General features: G+C 45.0%; 1 protein-coding gene across 1 annotated transcript in view; it reads right to left on the minus strand.

The window, feature by feature from the left end:
- The window catches only part of LRP2 (LDL receptor related protein 2), a 195,557-nt gene extending 181,896 nt beyond the window's left edge, over positions 1 to 13,661 (minus strand). Inside the window, exons 1-2 of the mRNA XM_056110472.1 lie at positions 13,457 to 13,661; positions 12,204 to 12,380 (exon numbers count right to left, since the gene is read on the minus strand). Coding sequence (XP_055966447.1) covers positions 12,204 to 12,380; positions 13,457 to 13,661 — 382 coding nt within the window. The remainder of the gene's footprint in view (positions 1 to 12,203; positions 12,381 to 13,456) is intronic.
- Between the last annotated feature and the right edge of the window lie 1,270 nt (positions 13,662 to 14,931).

Raw genomic sequence — 14,931 nt, forward strand, 5'->3', positions numbered from 1 at the left:
AAGCTTAAAAGGCAATTTTCTTGCACTTAGTCTACCCAGTTTCCATCCCCGGCATCCCATATGGTTCCTGAGCACCACTCCTGAGCACAGAGCTAGGAGTAAGCATGAGCACAGCTGGGTGTGGTCCCCAAAAAAAGGAAAGAGAAACAGTCAGGGAAATGGACAGCAACAAATATGCGATTTCAAGGCGATACCAACAAGAACATGGTCCCTCAAGCCCACTAGGAATGATTCCTGAGCACAGAGCCAGGAGTAAATCCTGAGCACCACCTGGTATGCCTTCTACCACCAAAAAAGAATAATCACACTCAATGATGTATAATGGTGCCAGGGATATTACTCAAGGCCTCACACATGCAAAGCACGAGTTTTGCTACTGAGCCTAGGATGCCAGGATGACAACTGGGATCTTTGAAAGTTTCTGGTACTTACTTTGCCCAAGAAAGAATATACTTACTTTGTATATACTTACTTTGTATATACTTACTTTGTAATATACTTACTTTGTATATTCTTTCTTGGACAATATGTCCAAAGAATATACTTACTTTGTCCAAGGAAGACCAAGTAAGTGGCAAATAAAGGAGGACTGGACACATTATGCTAAATGCTATGAATTACTTACATAAGAGATAGGAATGGATTTAAGGACATGGAAGTCATATAAGTGACCTTGGTAAAAAAAAAAAAGCTTTTAAGAATGAGGAGGAACATCTGAATAACCCTTCTTCACTTGATAATTTCCGAAATTTAGAGTGAGAACCTCATAGTTTTATGTTTTTCTCCTGTTAGAAATACAGAAGTAACATTCTATTAATCAGGGCTGAAGTTTTGCAAAGCACAACAGCAACAGTCTGCTACAGATACAAGCAAAGAGATTTTAATGATAAGTAATAAAAATAGGAGGAAACAAAGAAATCTTAATGATGAGTAATAAAATCGGAGGAAACAAATAAATGGAGACCTGAGGAATTCTCAAAAAGTGGGTAAAGAAGAAGGTGTGGACCAGAGTGATAATGCAGTGCAGGAAGGGAAGGGCATGTGCCTTTCACACAACCAACTGGGGTTCCATCCCTGGCACTCCATATGGTTCCCCGACGCACCAAGACTGATCTCTGAGCACAGAACCAGGAACAATCCCAGAGTACCACTGAAGGGACCCTGATCACAGCCAGGTGTGGTCAAAAAGAACAAAACAAAAAATAAAGAGCAGAATTTATGAGATAAAGGAGATGCCTTTAAATTTTTCCAATAGTGCCATCTTATCCATGGAAAATATGGCTGTTTTATATATCAGTGGGCTAACAGGAATGCACTCAGCTGAATCCCTGGTTGGGTGGAAAAAAGTTAAAATGTATCTAAGAGCTGTTTAGCTCAAAGAATCTGACTCAGGTAAAAAGTGGGAAGAATAGAATCCAGTGTCCAAAGAAAAAAAGCAAAGAACGAAACTAACAAACTATTGCTATATGAAGGGAGCGTCGAGCTGTCCAGGAAAGACCAGGCTAGGAACCAGGGAAGTACTAAATCAGGTAGTTTCCTTATAACATGCACTTAAAGAAATGTAACTTAACTGCCACAGAAGGAACCAGCATGGTAAAAGTAAGACCATCTCTGAATTTCAGTTTACAAAACTATACAAGGAGCAAGTTACCTAGATGATTTGTTTATGAAATTATCCAAAACTCAGAATCTCCAAGAAACTCTAAAACATTCCTGATTTACTAAGTGTGGCTGTGGTCTAAGAATCCAATCACTTGCCAAGTTTGGTAAATTATCTGGCTTCTAACTAGAGTCTTTAGAAATCACAACAGTCTATAAATTGTGTTGATATAATGCTTCTGAGAGCACAACTCAAAGTTAAATTTCTTCTAGATATGATCAACAGGTAACTGTATTTGCGTTTGTTTTAACAGCTATAATATAACAATATGGGAAGCCAGACTGAAAACAAAGCTGAAAACTAGAGGGGTCTCATTAAGAAAAAGACAAAAAAAGAAAACTGGAGCCCTGAGTGCACCTCACCTGAACCCCACCTGCCTCAGAAGATTTTATTTAAGAGTCAATAAATACCCTTTGTTAAAGCCAACTTGAGTGGATTCTTTTTTCTTTTTTTTTAATTTCAGAAAGAGTATCCTCCACACCCTTACCATGTCAAAACTAAAGTAAGGGATAAGACGTGGCTTAGAGGTCAAGTGTATGTGTGGGACCCTGAGTCCAATACCAGGCACCTCAAAAAAAAAAAAAAAGAAAAGAAAAAGGAGTTACATCTTATCATTTTCTTCCTCCCCTAGAATGAGATTAAAATGTAGGTTAATGGGCTGGAGCAGGTTGGGCACTTGCCTTGCACAGCCGACCCAGGTAAGACCCCTGGCACTGCAAATATGATTACTTGAGGCCTGCCAGGAGTAATCCCTGAGTATCAGTAATCCCTAAATACAAAATCAAGAGTAAGCTCTGAGCACTGCTGGGTGTAGCCCCCCAAAACAAAATTGTAGGTGAGGACCTGGAGTATGTGCTCTGAATTCTAGAGTCCAGGGTTCAATTCCTGATAATTCATGGTCCCCTAAGCAATGGCAAGTGGACCCTAACTATCACTAGATGTACCCCACCCTCCCCCAAAAAAAGGTAAAATTTCAGATAATATTTCCATGCTTAAATTCAACCTTATTTGAAAACTTCCCTATGAAATATGTTTTCAGTCATTTCAGCCACTGCTAGGTATAACCCAAAAAAGCCACCCCCACCCACTAAAAATGTGGATGTGTTACTAAATATGAATCAGTAGGTCCGTAACTTTGCTTATAAAGTTACAAATAATCTCCATGGGTTATGGACTAATGGTACATAAACATAAAGACTTCTGGTATTACTTGAGATCTTGGACTGCAAGATCTAGACAACAAATAAGCCATTGTCTCCATGGTAACAGTGGCTTAACTTCTCAATGCACAGAATGGTAATTGCATTTCCTCTTTCTTTCATTTCTCACTGTTTCTAATCACCTTGGAAGTTAGGCATGACTAAGGGCATAAAGACATCAGCATGAAACTTCACATTGTATGACTTTTTTTTTTAATTTCAGAAAACTGACATTTCTTTTTGAGTTGTTTCCAAGCTGTCCTAATTCAAAGTGCACTGATATGAAAGTTAATCATTTTTATTTTAATAATAAACTTTATGTCTTCTCAGAACATGCTATTAGAAATTCAAATTAGGGACAAGAGATCAAAAGCATGTGGCTGTGTGGGGCTGGAGCTATAGTACAGAGGGTAGGGCGTTTGCTTTGCACATGGCCAACCCGGGTTCCATCCCCAGCATCCCATATGGTCCCCCGAGCACCGCCAGGAGTAATTCCTGAGTGCAGAGCCAGGAGTAACCCCTAAGCACTGCCAGGTGTGACCCAAAAAAAAAAAAAAGCATGTGGTTGTGCACATTCCCAAACCTATGTAAGGTCATCAACTCAATCCTGACCAGAAGGAAGTACAGTAAGGAAAAGCATAATAACCAATGACATAATGAACATGTAGATGTCATTTCTAAGTGAAGTGATGTTTGAAAGATGACCACTGTACCGTTTGTGGAGAAAAGTCCCTGGGTTAAAGACTAGGGATTCTTGGATTTATATTCAGATGTATTACCTCCCTACAAGCTTCTTAATGTCTTCAAACCTTTCTATTACTTCTCTACTTCAGTCTTATAGCCAAGATCTATCTAGTAAATTGTATTAGTATGGTAGCAAAGTGGGAAAAGGAATAAGAATTCACTGGATCCTAGGATTCACTGAAAAGAAATTACAATGACCTCAGGTTTCTATGCTCATTTCCCTAAACTTCCCTGTCCATCATAAAAATATTCACCACATAAGACTCCTTTAGATAGGGATCAGAGAAATAGTACAGCAGGTAAGGCACTTACATTACATGACTAATAGTGGTTCCATCTTCAGCAATGTATATATGGTCTCAGGAGCACTGACAGGCTGTGAATACATGGTTTCAAAACCATCCACCCATTTACATGACTGTAAATAAATATTCTACAAGTTCTCTTTCAAAATCTAAAATTCCAACATAACCAAGTAAAAACAGTACATCGTTGAAGTAATGTTTCCAATAATCTCCCCCTTTAATTTCGTCACTGAGTTGTCCCCATGATTTCCTGTTCTTCAGAAGTTTCTATAACCATTTTTAATGTTTTCATCTCTACAATGAAGTAACATCAGTTGTTTTTATCTGGTAAAGTATTCTAGATACATTTTAGCCCAGCAACTGTTCACCATTCCTGGGTTAACCTCATTTTAATTTCTTCTGGGGGTGGGGGACAATCTTTATTTCATGGCTTAGAGGAAGAATCTTGGTATTGAAGTCTACAACCGACCTGAGCACACTTTATAGTTCTGGCTACAGTTATCAGTTTTACATGATCTTATGACCTCAGCAAAGACCATGAGATGCAAGTGCGATTTTTACCAGAACAAAACTAATTTTTTAGTTTTAGAGCTTGTACTCTTTCCAAGTGGCTAAAACATCAAAAAGTATGTAGTCCATGGAGTCACTGACATCAAAGAACAGATTTAAAATAGTCATCTCCCAAACAAAAAACACAGAACTAAAATAATCTGCGTGGTATAAGTACAGCCCACGTTATACCAGGCTGAATGAGTGAAATTATGACCTAGGGAAATAGCAAACCAATGTGATTCAACCTAAGTTACATGCTTACAATGATGTACTTTAAGAATCTCTTTTACTCCCAGCAGCTTACATACATAAATAAAAATAGAGACTATTAAGTAAGTTTGTCATAGCCTCAAAAATGATATACCAAGAAGGTCTTCCTTTTTTTTTCTGTTGTGTTTTGTTTTGGAGCCACAGAGCCATAAATAAGCCCTGAGTACCATTGGATGTGGTACAATGCCTCTCCCCTCAGAAGGTGCAAAATACTGAGCCAGAGAGATTAATACAGGAGTTTGGGTGTTTGCGTTACATGTGCTGATTCCAGTTCAATCCCTGGCAAAGCATATGGTTCCCCCAAGTACCAACAGGAGTGACCCCTGAGCACAGAGCCTAAAGGAAGCACAGAGGTCTGGTGGGAGTTGCCCAATAACTGAAAAATGACAACAACAATAAGCACAAAACACTCTGTATTACTACACAAAGTTATACTTCCAGGGAAACTTTGGGGAAAGGGGAATACAGGAAGTTGTAAATGTTATCCTTAAACAATCCATAAGCTTCCTTGTCCTTTGCAATTAGACTTGATATTCACTATCAAAACACTAAGAAATTGCTTAGGGAACATTTCTGTGAGCCCATATGAAACAGAGGAAGCACCAAAGAAATGCCTCAGCCATTTCTAAACAATTACCAAGGCTAAAACATCTGGTGAGATTCTCTCCAAATGATTATCTTAGTTTTGTGTGTGTGCTTCTTGTCTTAAGGGATTTGGGGCCACTCCCAGTATTAATCATGACCTACTCCTGGCTCTGTGTTCAGAGGTATATGTGTGGAGCTGGGGATAGAACTGCACGCATGCTAGGCAAGTGTTTATCTCATCTCTCAGGGCCACTCTTAAGACTCTTCAATGCAAAGTCACAATCCATGTTAATTGTGAAATATAATTCTCTTTATTTCAGTTATTTTATTCTCTCTGCTTGTTTGGGGGCCACACCCAATATTCTGGGAGTCCACATAGTGCTAAGATCAAAGCCAGGACTCCTTCGTGCACAGCATGCATTCCAGCTCCATCAGCATCTCCAGCCCTAATCTTTCTATAGTGATGCTACTGACTCATTAGTATACTCCAGACACTGTATTTTTTTTTTGTTTGAGAACCACACCTGGTGGTACTCAGGGCGTACCCCTGTCTCTGCACTCAGGAATCACTCCTGGTAGGCACAGGAAACCATAAGTGGTGACAGAGATCCAATACCTGAGTCGGCTGTGTACAAGGCAAATGTCTTCCCTGCTGTGCTATTGCTTCAGCCCCTGTAAAGACTATTAATGTTTGTGTAATATGCCACAGTGGTGACAACTTCTCATTATCAAGATCACAAAGTTAGTAAGTTATATTATAATCATGAGTTATGCCAAAAGAGCCTTCATCAATAACACCTAAACTGAATAGTTTCACACTATCTTTTTGGTTGTCACACTTCCTACTTATATTGCTCTCATGACTAATACTTGAGACACAATTGCCACTATTGTAATGTGCTTCTACTCTCAGCAAATAAGTCTGTTTTTTATCTTGTTATTACAAATGAGGGCCAAAAAATTTAAACTTCTTCAAAACCTATCCATGATCTTAGAGGTTTGCTTAGAATATAAACAATGGTAATTATAACATAATTTGGAGGGTTTTTTGTTTTTTGAGGGGGTTGACACTGGCAGTATTCAAGGGTAATTTCTGGTTCTGCACTTAGGATTCACCCCTGGCGGTGCTCAGGGGACCATGAGATGCCATGGACCAATCCAAGTCAGCCATGTGCATGTCAAGCTCCCTATCCACTATACTATCCACTATACTATCCAGCACCTATAACAATTTCTTAATTGGATAAGAATGAATACACATGAGAAACTATTCACCTGGAAGCCTAGTAACAGACCAAATAAATGGGTTTGTGGCATTTTTTGTTTTTAGATCACACCTGGCAGTGCTCAGAGGTTATTCCTAGCTCTGCACTCAGGGATCACTCCTGGCGGGCTCAGGGGACCATAGCAAGTGCTGGGGATGGAATCCTGGTCAGCTGTGTGCAAGGCAAACACCCTATCTGCTGCATTGTCTCTCCAGCCTCCAGTTTGCAACATTTTGATCTTTCCTTAGGCTTGGTTCTCATAGTCCTTTGAAAAGGGGTGTCTCAACTAGAGTTGGAACACAAGACCTTTCCTGAGAAAGGAATCCTTCTGGATGAATGATAACTACCAAGTCATTGAGTTGTCCATGAAATGTTCAGGGTTAAAGTCTAGGAGAGGGTTTCTCTTTAATCTGTTTGCTTGCTTGTTTTTGTGCAAGGCAAGTGAACTTCTTGCTAAACTATCACTGTAAAGCCTATGTGTGTTTTAAAGAATTTATTTTAATTTTTAATCTCTTAGGAGAAAATTTAATCCTTGCGGCAGGAGAGATAGTACAGGGGTTAAGATGCTTGCCTTGCATGAGGCAGATCTTGGTTTGATCTCCAGCACTGCATCATTTCTTGAAGGCTGCCCTGAGCACCAATCCCTCCTCCCCTGCCAAAAAAAAAAAATCCCCTGCCAAAAAAATAAAAATCCCTTGCCCCCCCAAAAAAAATATATAATATATATATACATATGTATATATATCCACCAATGTCATCTTTCAGACTTTGCCTATCAGAAAGTTAAAATCAACAGAAAAGCAATTCTCAACCAATAGAATTGGAAATCATTAGTGGACAGGTATCTTTAAAAAAAAAAAAAAAACAAAGGTCAAGTGGAGAGATGGAATGTAGAGACTTCCAGTTCCATAGCAGTTACAGGTCACATACCCTTAGGCAAGGCTCATAACTCAGCCTCCCTCCTACTCCTTCAGTCCCCACCTTCCTCCACCCTCCCCTCTGGTCAAATTCCCTATCTAGAAAATAATATAAGTAGACTAGTTAATATTAAGGTCACCTCCAGCACTAAAAATCTAAGTTCCTATTAGACAGGACCGGCACATGACTGAAGTGAATCTATCCTGCAACTCTTAAACAAGACTAACAAGAAAGAATTTCAAATAGAGAAATAAAAGGCCATTGGTATGAAACTGAAGTAGCTCTATCAGTGCTTATAAGGGAAAAAAAAAAGAATGTATGTTACTTACCACCCACTGCTTTTAAATATATGGCTGGAGAGATACAGTGGGTAGCAAAGGATGATGACCAGCCCACCTGAGATCTCCAGCATCACATTTAGTCCCCTAAGAATTGTCAGGAGTATCTCTGAGCATAGAGCCAGGAGTAAATCCTGAATACACCCAGATATTGCCCAAAAACCTCCCCAAAATAAATAAAAAACAAATAAATGTATAAAATCCACCCAACAATGTAATTTCTTTAAAATCCAATATTATAAAGGACAAATTCAAACTTTTATTGGGCAAAAGAATACAACTTTGGGCCAGAAAGATAATATAACCTTTAGCTGATAACCTTACATTTGGTCAATCTGGTTTGATCCCCAGCATTACATATGGTCCCCCAAGCCAGGAGTATCCCTGAGTATAGAGCCAGGAGTATCCCCTCAGCACTGCCAGGCATGCTGTCTCCCCCCAAAAATAAATAAAACTTAAGACTAATATAATTTTCTTAAAAAACTTCACCTCATATTCTGGAATGTGGAGATATCTCGAAGAATTAACAAAAAATGCTTAAAGACTTTTCTTTGGGCATTTAGAAATTGGTAATATTAATAGTAAGTAAAACAATATATAACTTTAAATGTTACATACTATTTAAAAATTTTATTAAAAAAGCATAATAAAAATTGCTACTAGGTTATTATCCATCTACATACCTACCTTTACCATGCTAATCACTTTGTTTCGTTCATAAAATGACATAGAATAAATCTGTTATTATCAAATATATCTTGCATTATAAGCAATCTGAAGAATGAAAAATTAAGTGACTTCCCGAGATCACACCAAGAACCTAAACAGCTTTGTCCCAAATTTTCATTCATAAAAAGCAACATACAAAATGGAAGAAATGGAAATAGTTTAAATCTACATATAGTCCAGATTCTTTACGAAATAGTTTGACCTTGACCACTTACCTACAATGTAGTACTAAAACAAGGGCATTTACATACTTATCTGTCATTCAGAATCAATATACAGCAGTAATCTAGAAATCTCCACTTACCAGCAAAGGACATACAAACAAAGGACAAGTAAGTTACCCTAATTAAGTAGAAAAACTGGGAGTGAAGATTGAAGTTCAGGTGAGAGAAACCTGAACATTTTCTAGAAAAAAAAAAAAGTTTGTAGAAGAAGTTGTGTAACAGCAGGTAGATTTGACTTAAGTAGCCAAGACTTACAAAAATGCCCTGACATTTAGTAACCTCTACACATGGATGGTGTCTCAGCAAGCATGGCATTGTTAATACAAAGAAAAAAAAAGCAAACAAAACAGAGCCACATACTCCAGCAGTTCAATTCTAGTCTCTGGAGTCAATCTCGTACATCTTGTACAGCTCAGTTATTTTCTACCAGAATGACCCTATGTGAATTACTTCATTTCTCTGAGTCTTGATTTACCATCTATGAGTTAGGGATTCTCCTAAAGAGCCTTGAATATAATCTCAGGGCTAGGATGAAGGAGACTTACTGGGGCCTGCTCGAGGCAATCGACGAATAACAGGATGATCTGTGATCTGTGATCTGAGTTAGGGATTGGTAACCAGAGATTCTGAAGAAAGGCATTACAAGGATTACTATATTGATGCCAGTATAGCAATTTGTCCTAATTAATCCACGTATCAGGTATGAACCACCAGGGATATGTAGTGCTGGAATCAATATCTTAAAGAGTAAAAACTTCATTTGGGTTTTTGTTTTCTGGATACAGCTGGCAGTGCTCAGGGGCTACTACTTACTAGGGGCTCCTCCCAGCCCAGTGCTTAGGAATCACTACTGGTAGTGTTCAGGGGACTAGAAGGTGCCAGAGATCAAATCCAGACCTCCCACATGCAAGGCATGCACTCAGCCCCTTGCACGATCTCTTGGGCTCTAATACCTACATCAAGACCTGCACATAGGATATGGAACATGCTCTCTGTGGGGAAAACATTGCCTGCATTAAGATAATTTGAAAAAGAGGACACACTCACATAGCTTTCATTATAGTGCTATCATCTCATTAGCTGTTGTTAATCCCTAACAATACTAATTTATAAATTAAATGATCATTAGTCTGTGGAAAATACTACATATATGTGAGTTCCTAGCTAGTTAAGATTGGGTGCAACATATCCCCCAAAGGGGAAATACCATCTTACTACATATATTGGCCTGGCGGGGGTGGGGGGTGAGGGGAGGGTGTTCTGTACTAAAGTTAGAGATGCAGAGCCCTGTGCTTCTGGGACCTACCAGGCTGGGCTACAACTGCTGGGCAAGAAGGATGCTGTGTGGCACCAGGTTGTTATCAGGTCCTCACACACTCCAGGCCTCCCATTACACATAGTTTTATACTTTATCATAGAGTTCAAGATAGGTCTAAATAAGATGAGATTATTTGGTGACTAAACCATCAACCTATGAGAACATCCATTTCAGCTGCATAGAGAGAACTCAGATATAGTCCAGATAAATCCTACCAGTTTTTACTTTGCAAGGCACTGAGAGGAACATAAACTTAATCCTACGGAGGTACACACACACACACACACACACACACACACACACATGTATATGATATATATGTACATATGTGTACATATATATATACAGGGTCCAACCCATCCACAACTATAATCTAATAATAATGATAATAATAATAATAAATCTCCTATCTGTGATATCAACTCCAGAAAAAGAATGATTTACGCTTTCCCCCTGCTGCGCCTTCCATTTTCACAAAACCAGTAGGTTTGCTGGCATTTCCAAACTTCTTCCCAGCAGGTCTGAAATGGGTAACAGCTAGGAGTTGCTGTATAATTCCTTAGTTGATTCGCTCTAAGGAGCTTATGCTAAGAATTGAGGGAAGAAAGCAGATTAACCATTTGAATACATGCCACTGCCCATCCACAATCCCTCCCCTCTCCCTCCAGAAATGGGGGCTTCTACCTTCCCCACCCGTCAACCCCAATATGTGATCCAGGGAAATCAATGTGTTGCTTTGGCTAATCCTGCAACAATAGGGGGTTTCATTTTCATTGTAGGGCAATTAAGTTGTTCGATGGGAAGGACGGGGGGGGGGGACGCGGGGGCACTCTCCTGTCCCCACAGACAGATTAGTCCCCGTGGAGGCTGCAGTGTCCGCGTTCTGTCTGGTGGTCAGTCACAAGCAGCTCGGGACTGCTACCTAGCAACGCAAAGCCAGGCAGAGATCTCGCGGGTTTCGGGCCTCTGCCTGGCGCTTCCATTCATCCTGCTGCTCTAACTCTTCTCTCCTCTTAACTAGCTCTCTCTCTCTCTCTCTCTCTCTCTCTCTCTCTCTCTCTCTCTCTCTTCTCTCTCTCTCTCCCCCCACGTCTGTCTCTCCTCTCTTTCCTCCCTCCCGCTCCCTTCTCTCCCTCTTCCTCCCTCCTCCCCCTCCTCTCTCCTCTCTCTCTCTCTCTCTTCTCTTTCTCTTTACTGACTATCCATCCTCATTCTGTCCACTGTAGTCTCCGCAGCCGCTCCTTTCCTCGCTCGTGTGCCTGTAAACGCAGAGTCCTTCCGACGGCTAAAGAACTGAACGCGCTCCACGGAAACTTTCTGCGTTGCAGCACTCAGGGCATTCATGCACACAAAAGCCCCCCCCCCCCCCCCCCCCCCGCGCCCCGCGCCAGCCTCCGGCTGGAAAGGCGACCCCTTCAAGAAAACGCAGCCCGAGCTCAGCTGCGCTCCTGGCCAATCCCACCTCCAGGCCTTATCTCAGCTGGTAAATGATCTGCACCGAGATGTGGTCTCTTGGGGGGTCACCGCCCAACCGAGTTTCGCAGTGCCTGCGGGCGACGGCTGGGAAGGGGCTGGAGGGCGGGGGGGGGGGGGGGGGGCGGGGGGGGAGGCGCTGCAATCAGAAGGCCAGGGCGCGCCGAGGGAATTCGGGAATACTGCAGGTGGAAAACCGCGCGCCTGGCCGTGCCCAGAACTACTCAGACCCCCCACCCCACCCCCCCCAAAAAAAGCAAGGAGAGTTTAGGGTGCTAGAAGAGACGAGCAGGCTCCGGACTAGCTGGAGGAGAACCTCGTTCTCCGGGTTCCAACTGCAAGGTGATTTCCTAAAAAAAAAACTGGAGCTGACCCCCGTGGGAACAAAGACGGGTGCCCATGGGGTGCGCTGTCACCGAAACCGGCGGGGCTGCCTTCTCAAGTTTGCCCGGGCTCAGTTCGCGGGGACGCCCCCGATAGCCCCCTCTCGGAGCAACCTGAGCCTCCCCCCGGGAAAGCCGCTTGGCGCAGCTACCGTGCCACAGGCCCCTCCGCCCCTTTCACCACCACCCCCACTGTGTCCCCTCCTGCCCCCCGCGGGGCTGAGACAGACGGGCGCTTACCTTGGCCACTGGCCGGTTCCAGACAGGAGGCAAAAGCCAGCAGCAGCGTGCACGCCGCTGCCGCCGCTCGGCTCCTCATCCCCGCCACGGTCCCGCGCACCGGCCTCGCCTTTCCTGCCCCGGGAGCTGGGCGCGCGTCGCACTCGGCACCCGCCGCGTCTCCGCTGGCGAGCGCTCCTTTAAGCCAACAATTCAGCAGCGTCCAGGTAACTGCAAGCGGGTCCCCGCGCCCCGGGCATCCCGTTTTCTAGCCACGCCAGTCCCCACCCTCCCGACCGTGCATAAAGCCCTTTAGACCCGACCGCCCCGGAACTAGCATGCGGGAATCCAATGGGGCAGGCCCCCTGCCGCCCGGCCCGCCCCCTGCACTTTGCAGCGCGGGCAGGAGTGCGGGCTCGGACACTCGCGCGCGCGCTCCAACACGCGCTCTCCGCGGCGACCGGGGTACGAACATGTGCTCGGGGTCTGCCTCCCACATCCACACAGACACACTCAAAATAGCACGCCCAAATCGGTGGCGCTCACACAGTCTCGTGCACGCTTAGCCGCGCGAGCCTCTGTTCCGTAAAAGAGGACACCCCGGAGCGACACACACACTCGGCAGCACGCGCGGCCGGACCTCACGGGTACTCACGCCGGCCCGCGCTGCACTCGCCTCTCCCCAGGACTTTCCCCTTCCCGGGGCTAGACAGTCCACAGGCTGAGAAACTAAATGAGCAGAGGAAGCGGGATGGCGTGGGGAGGAGAAGCTCGAGAAGAGGGAAAGAAAAGTGCAGAGATAAAGCAAGGGAGAAAAGAAGGAATGTGCAAGCCAGACGCGTGACTTCCATTCTAACTCTAAGCTCTTGTCCCTAGGGGTTGGGGCACCGAGCTGGGGAGCTGGAGGGGAGCGGGTGTGTCGTTACAAATTAGGGAAACCGGGGCGTGGATGGATGTTTTTAGCTTTTCTAAAGCTCACCACAGCTACAGGTATCACTGCCAGATCGCTCTTTTCATTTGGAAACTTGTACATTTGCAAACTTGAGAAGAATGAACGTGTCTGCTCCATGAAGCCAAAGGGACACTTGATACCAGAGGAAAACCCAAGTTCAAAGAACCCCCTCTCCCTTCTGGGTCACGTTGGAGCGGAAGCCTGGGCGGCAGGCGCCCCCAAAATACCTAAGGTGGATGGATGCACCTTGCACGCACGCTCAGACGTGAGGCCAGAGCAGGGTCGGTGAGCCCTACCCGCCGACCCTGTAGAAAGAAAGGGCCGTTTTTCTTCCGAGTCTGAAACCGGGGTCGCCCCTTAATCACACGCCCCGGTCCCTGGGTCGGTTTGGCAGCGGGTCCTCTGGATGCGAGTTCAGGTTCAAAGAATGAGGAGCGCTTTCTCTCCGTGGGAGGGAGTGTGAGGCGTGCGGGACTCCCTCCTGAGTCCCAGGGATCCCGGGCGGGCAAGGTGCCGCCGCCTCGCATTCCCGGGGACCTCAACTGACAGCGCCGCCTTTTCTCTCCGCAACATCGAGCTTCCAGGCTCGGTTGATTGCACGCTGTCGGGATCTTTACCGTGGGCTTTTGAGGTTGGGGAGGTTCTGCGGGCGCTGGGGTAGAGATGCGGGGGGTGGGGGGAGTGCGTTAGAGGTTAGATATTGCTTTTGTACAACAAAAAGTAGAAAGCAGAAAATAGAGTTTTAAAAGGGTGATGAGTGAGAGAGGGCCGGAGCTTTGCGAAGTTGGAAACGCGGAGTTTCGGGCTCTGACCGGAGTCACCAGGGCGCTCTATGCTACTCTGAGCCTCACTGAGCAGGAGGCAGGATCGCGGCCGGCTGGGGGAAGGGGGCTGGGCAGTGAGCGGAACTAGCCAAGTGGCAGGAGAGGAGCGGCGAGGGGGCGCGAAGCTGCACTTTAGTCTGGGCGGGTGATTTATGCCGGTTCCGGGCGGCCGGGGCGATGGTACGAGACCGCGCCGGGGTCAGGTCGCTCTGACGCCGGTCAGGACCGAGCTGCAGAGTCAGTGAGCGTCCCCGCACCGCAGGACTACAAAGAGCGAGCGGCGGGGGCAGCGCGGGGATGAGGGATGGACGTGTTGGGGGGACGGAGGACTGGGAACTGCACGCGTGGGGCAGGTGCGTGCGGGGCTGGGGACAGCGCGGCGCCCGGGCGCGCTTGGACACGTGCAGCTGCGGTCCGGGCAGAGCTGGGCCGGTTTGTGTGTGCGTGCTCGGGCGCGCTTGTATGTCCTTTCACTGTGGCAGCCGGGCCTCCAAACATTCCTTTCTGCACTGAAGAGTTCTCCTCATTGTTGTTGTCTTTGTACTCCAGTGTTGCCAACTTACTGGAATTCCTGTCGTGGTTGCACAGCGGGGCTCAGGCTGACCGCTGGAGCCAGCTGCGTTTGTGTACGAGGCCGACCCCGCCGTTAATCCTAGAATAACGCCGAAGACTCCAGAAAGAATAGAGGGGGACTCGAAGGGAGGGGAGTTGGAAAAGGGTGGGTTTGGGGAGCCCACTGACGGAGCACAATCCATCATGCCCCGGACGCTGTGTGTAAAACTTCCACATCTACACACTTTCCACTAGAAAAGCCCATTTTCTCTATGCAGACCCAAACTCGTGCCACTTGAGAGAATAATCATCTTGTATAGTCTCCAATGGATGCAGGGTTTTTCTTTTCTCTTCTTTCCTTTTCTTTTCTTTTCTTTTCGTGCCAGGGATTCAACTCTGGGCCTCACAAATGCAAGACAGG

The sequence above is a fragment of the Sorex fumeus genome, unplaced genomic scaffold (genome assembly GCF_029834395.1).
Source record: "Sorex fumeus unplaced genomic scaffold, SorFum_2.1 ptg000009l, whole genome shotgun sequence".
Lineage (NCBI taxonomy): Eukaryota > Metazoa > Chordata > Mammalia > Eulipotyphla > Soricidae > Sorex > Sorex fumeus.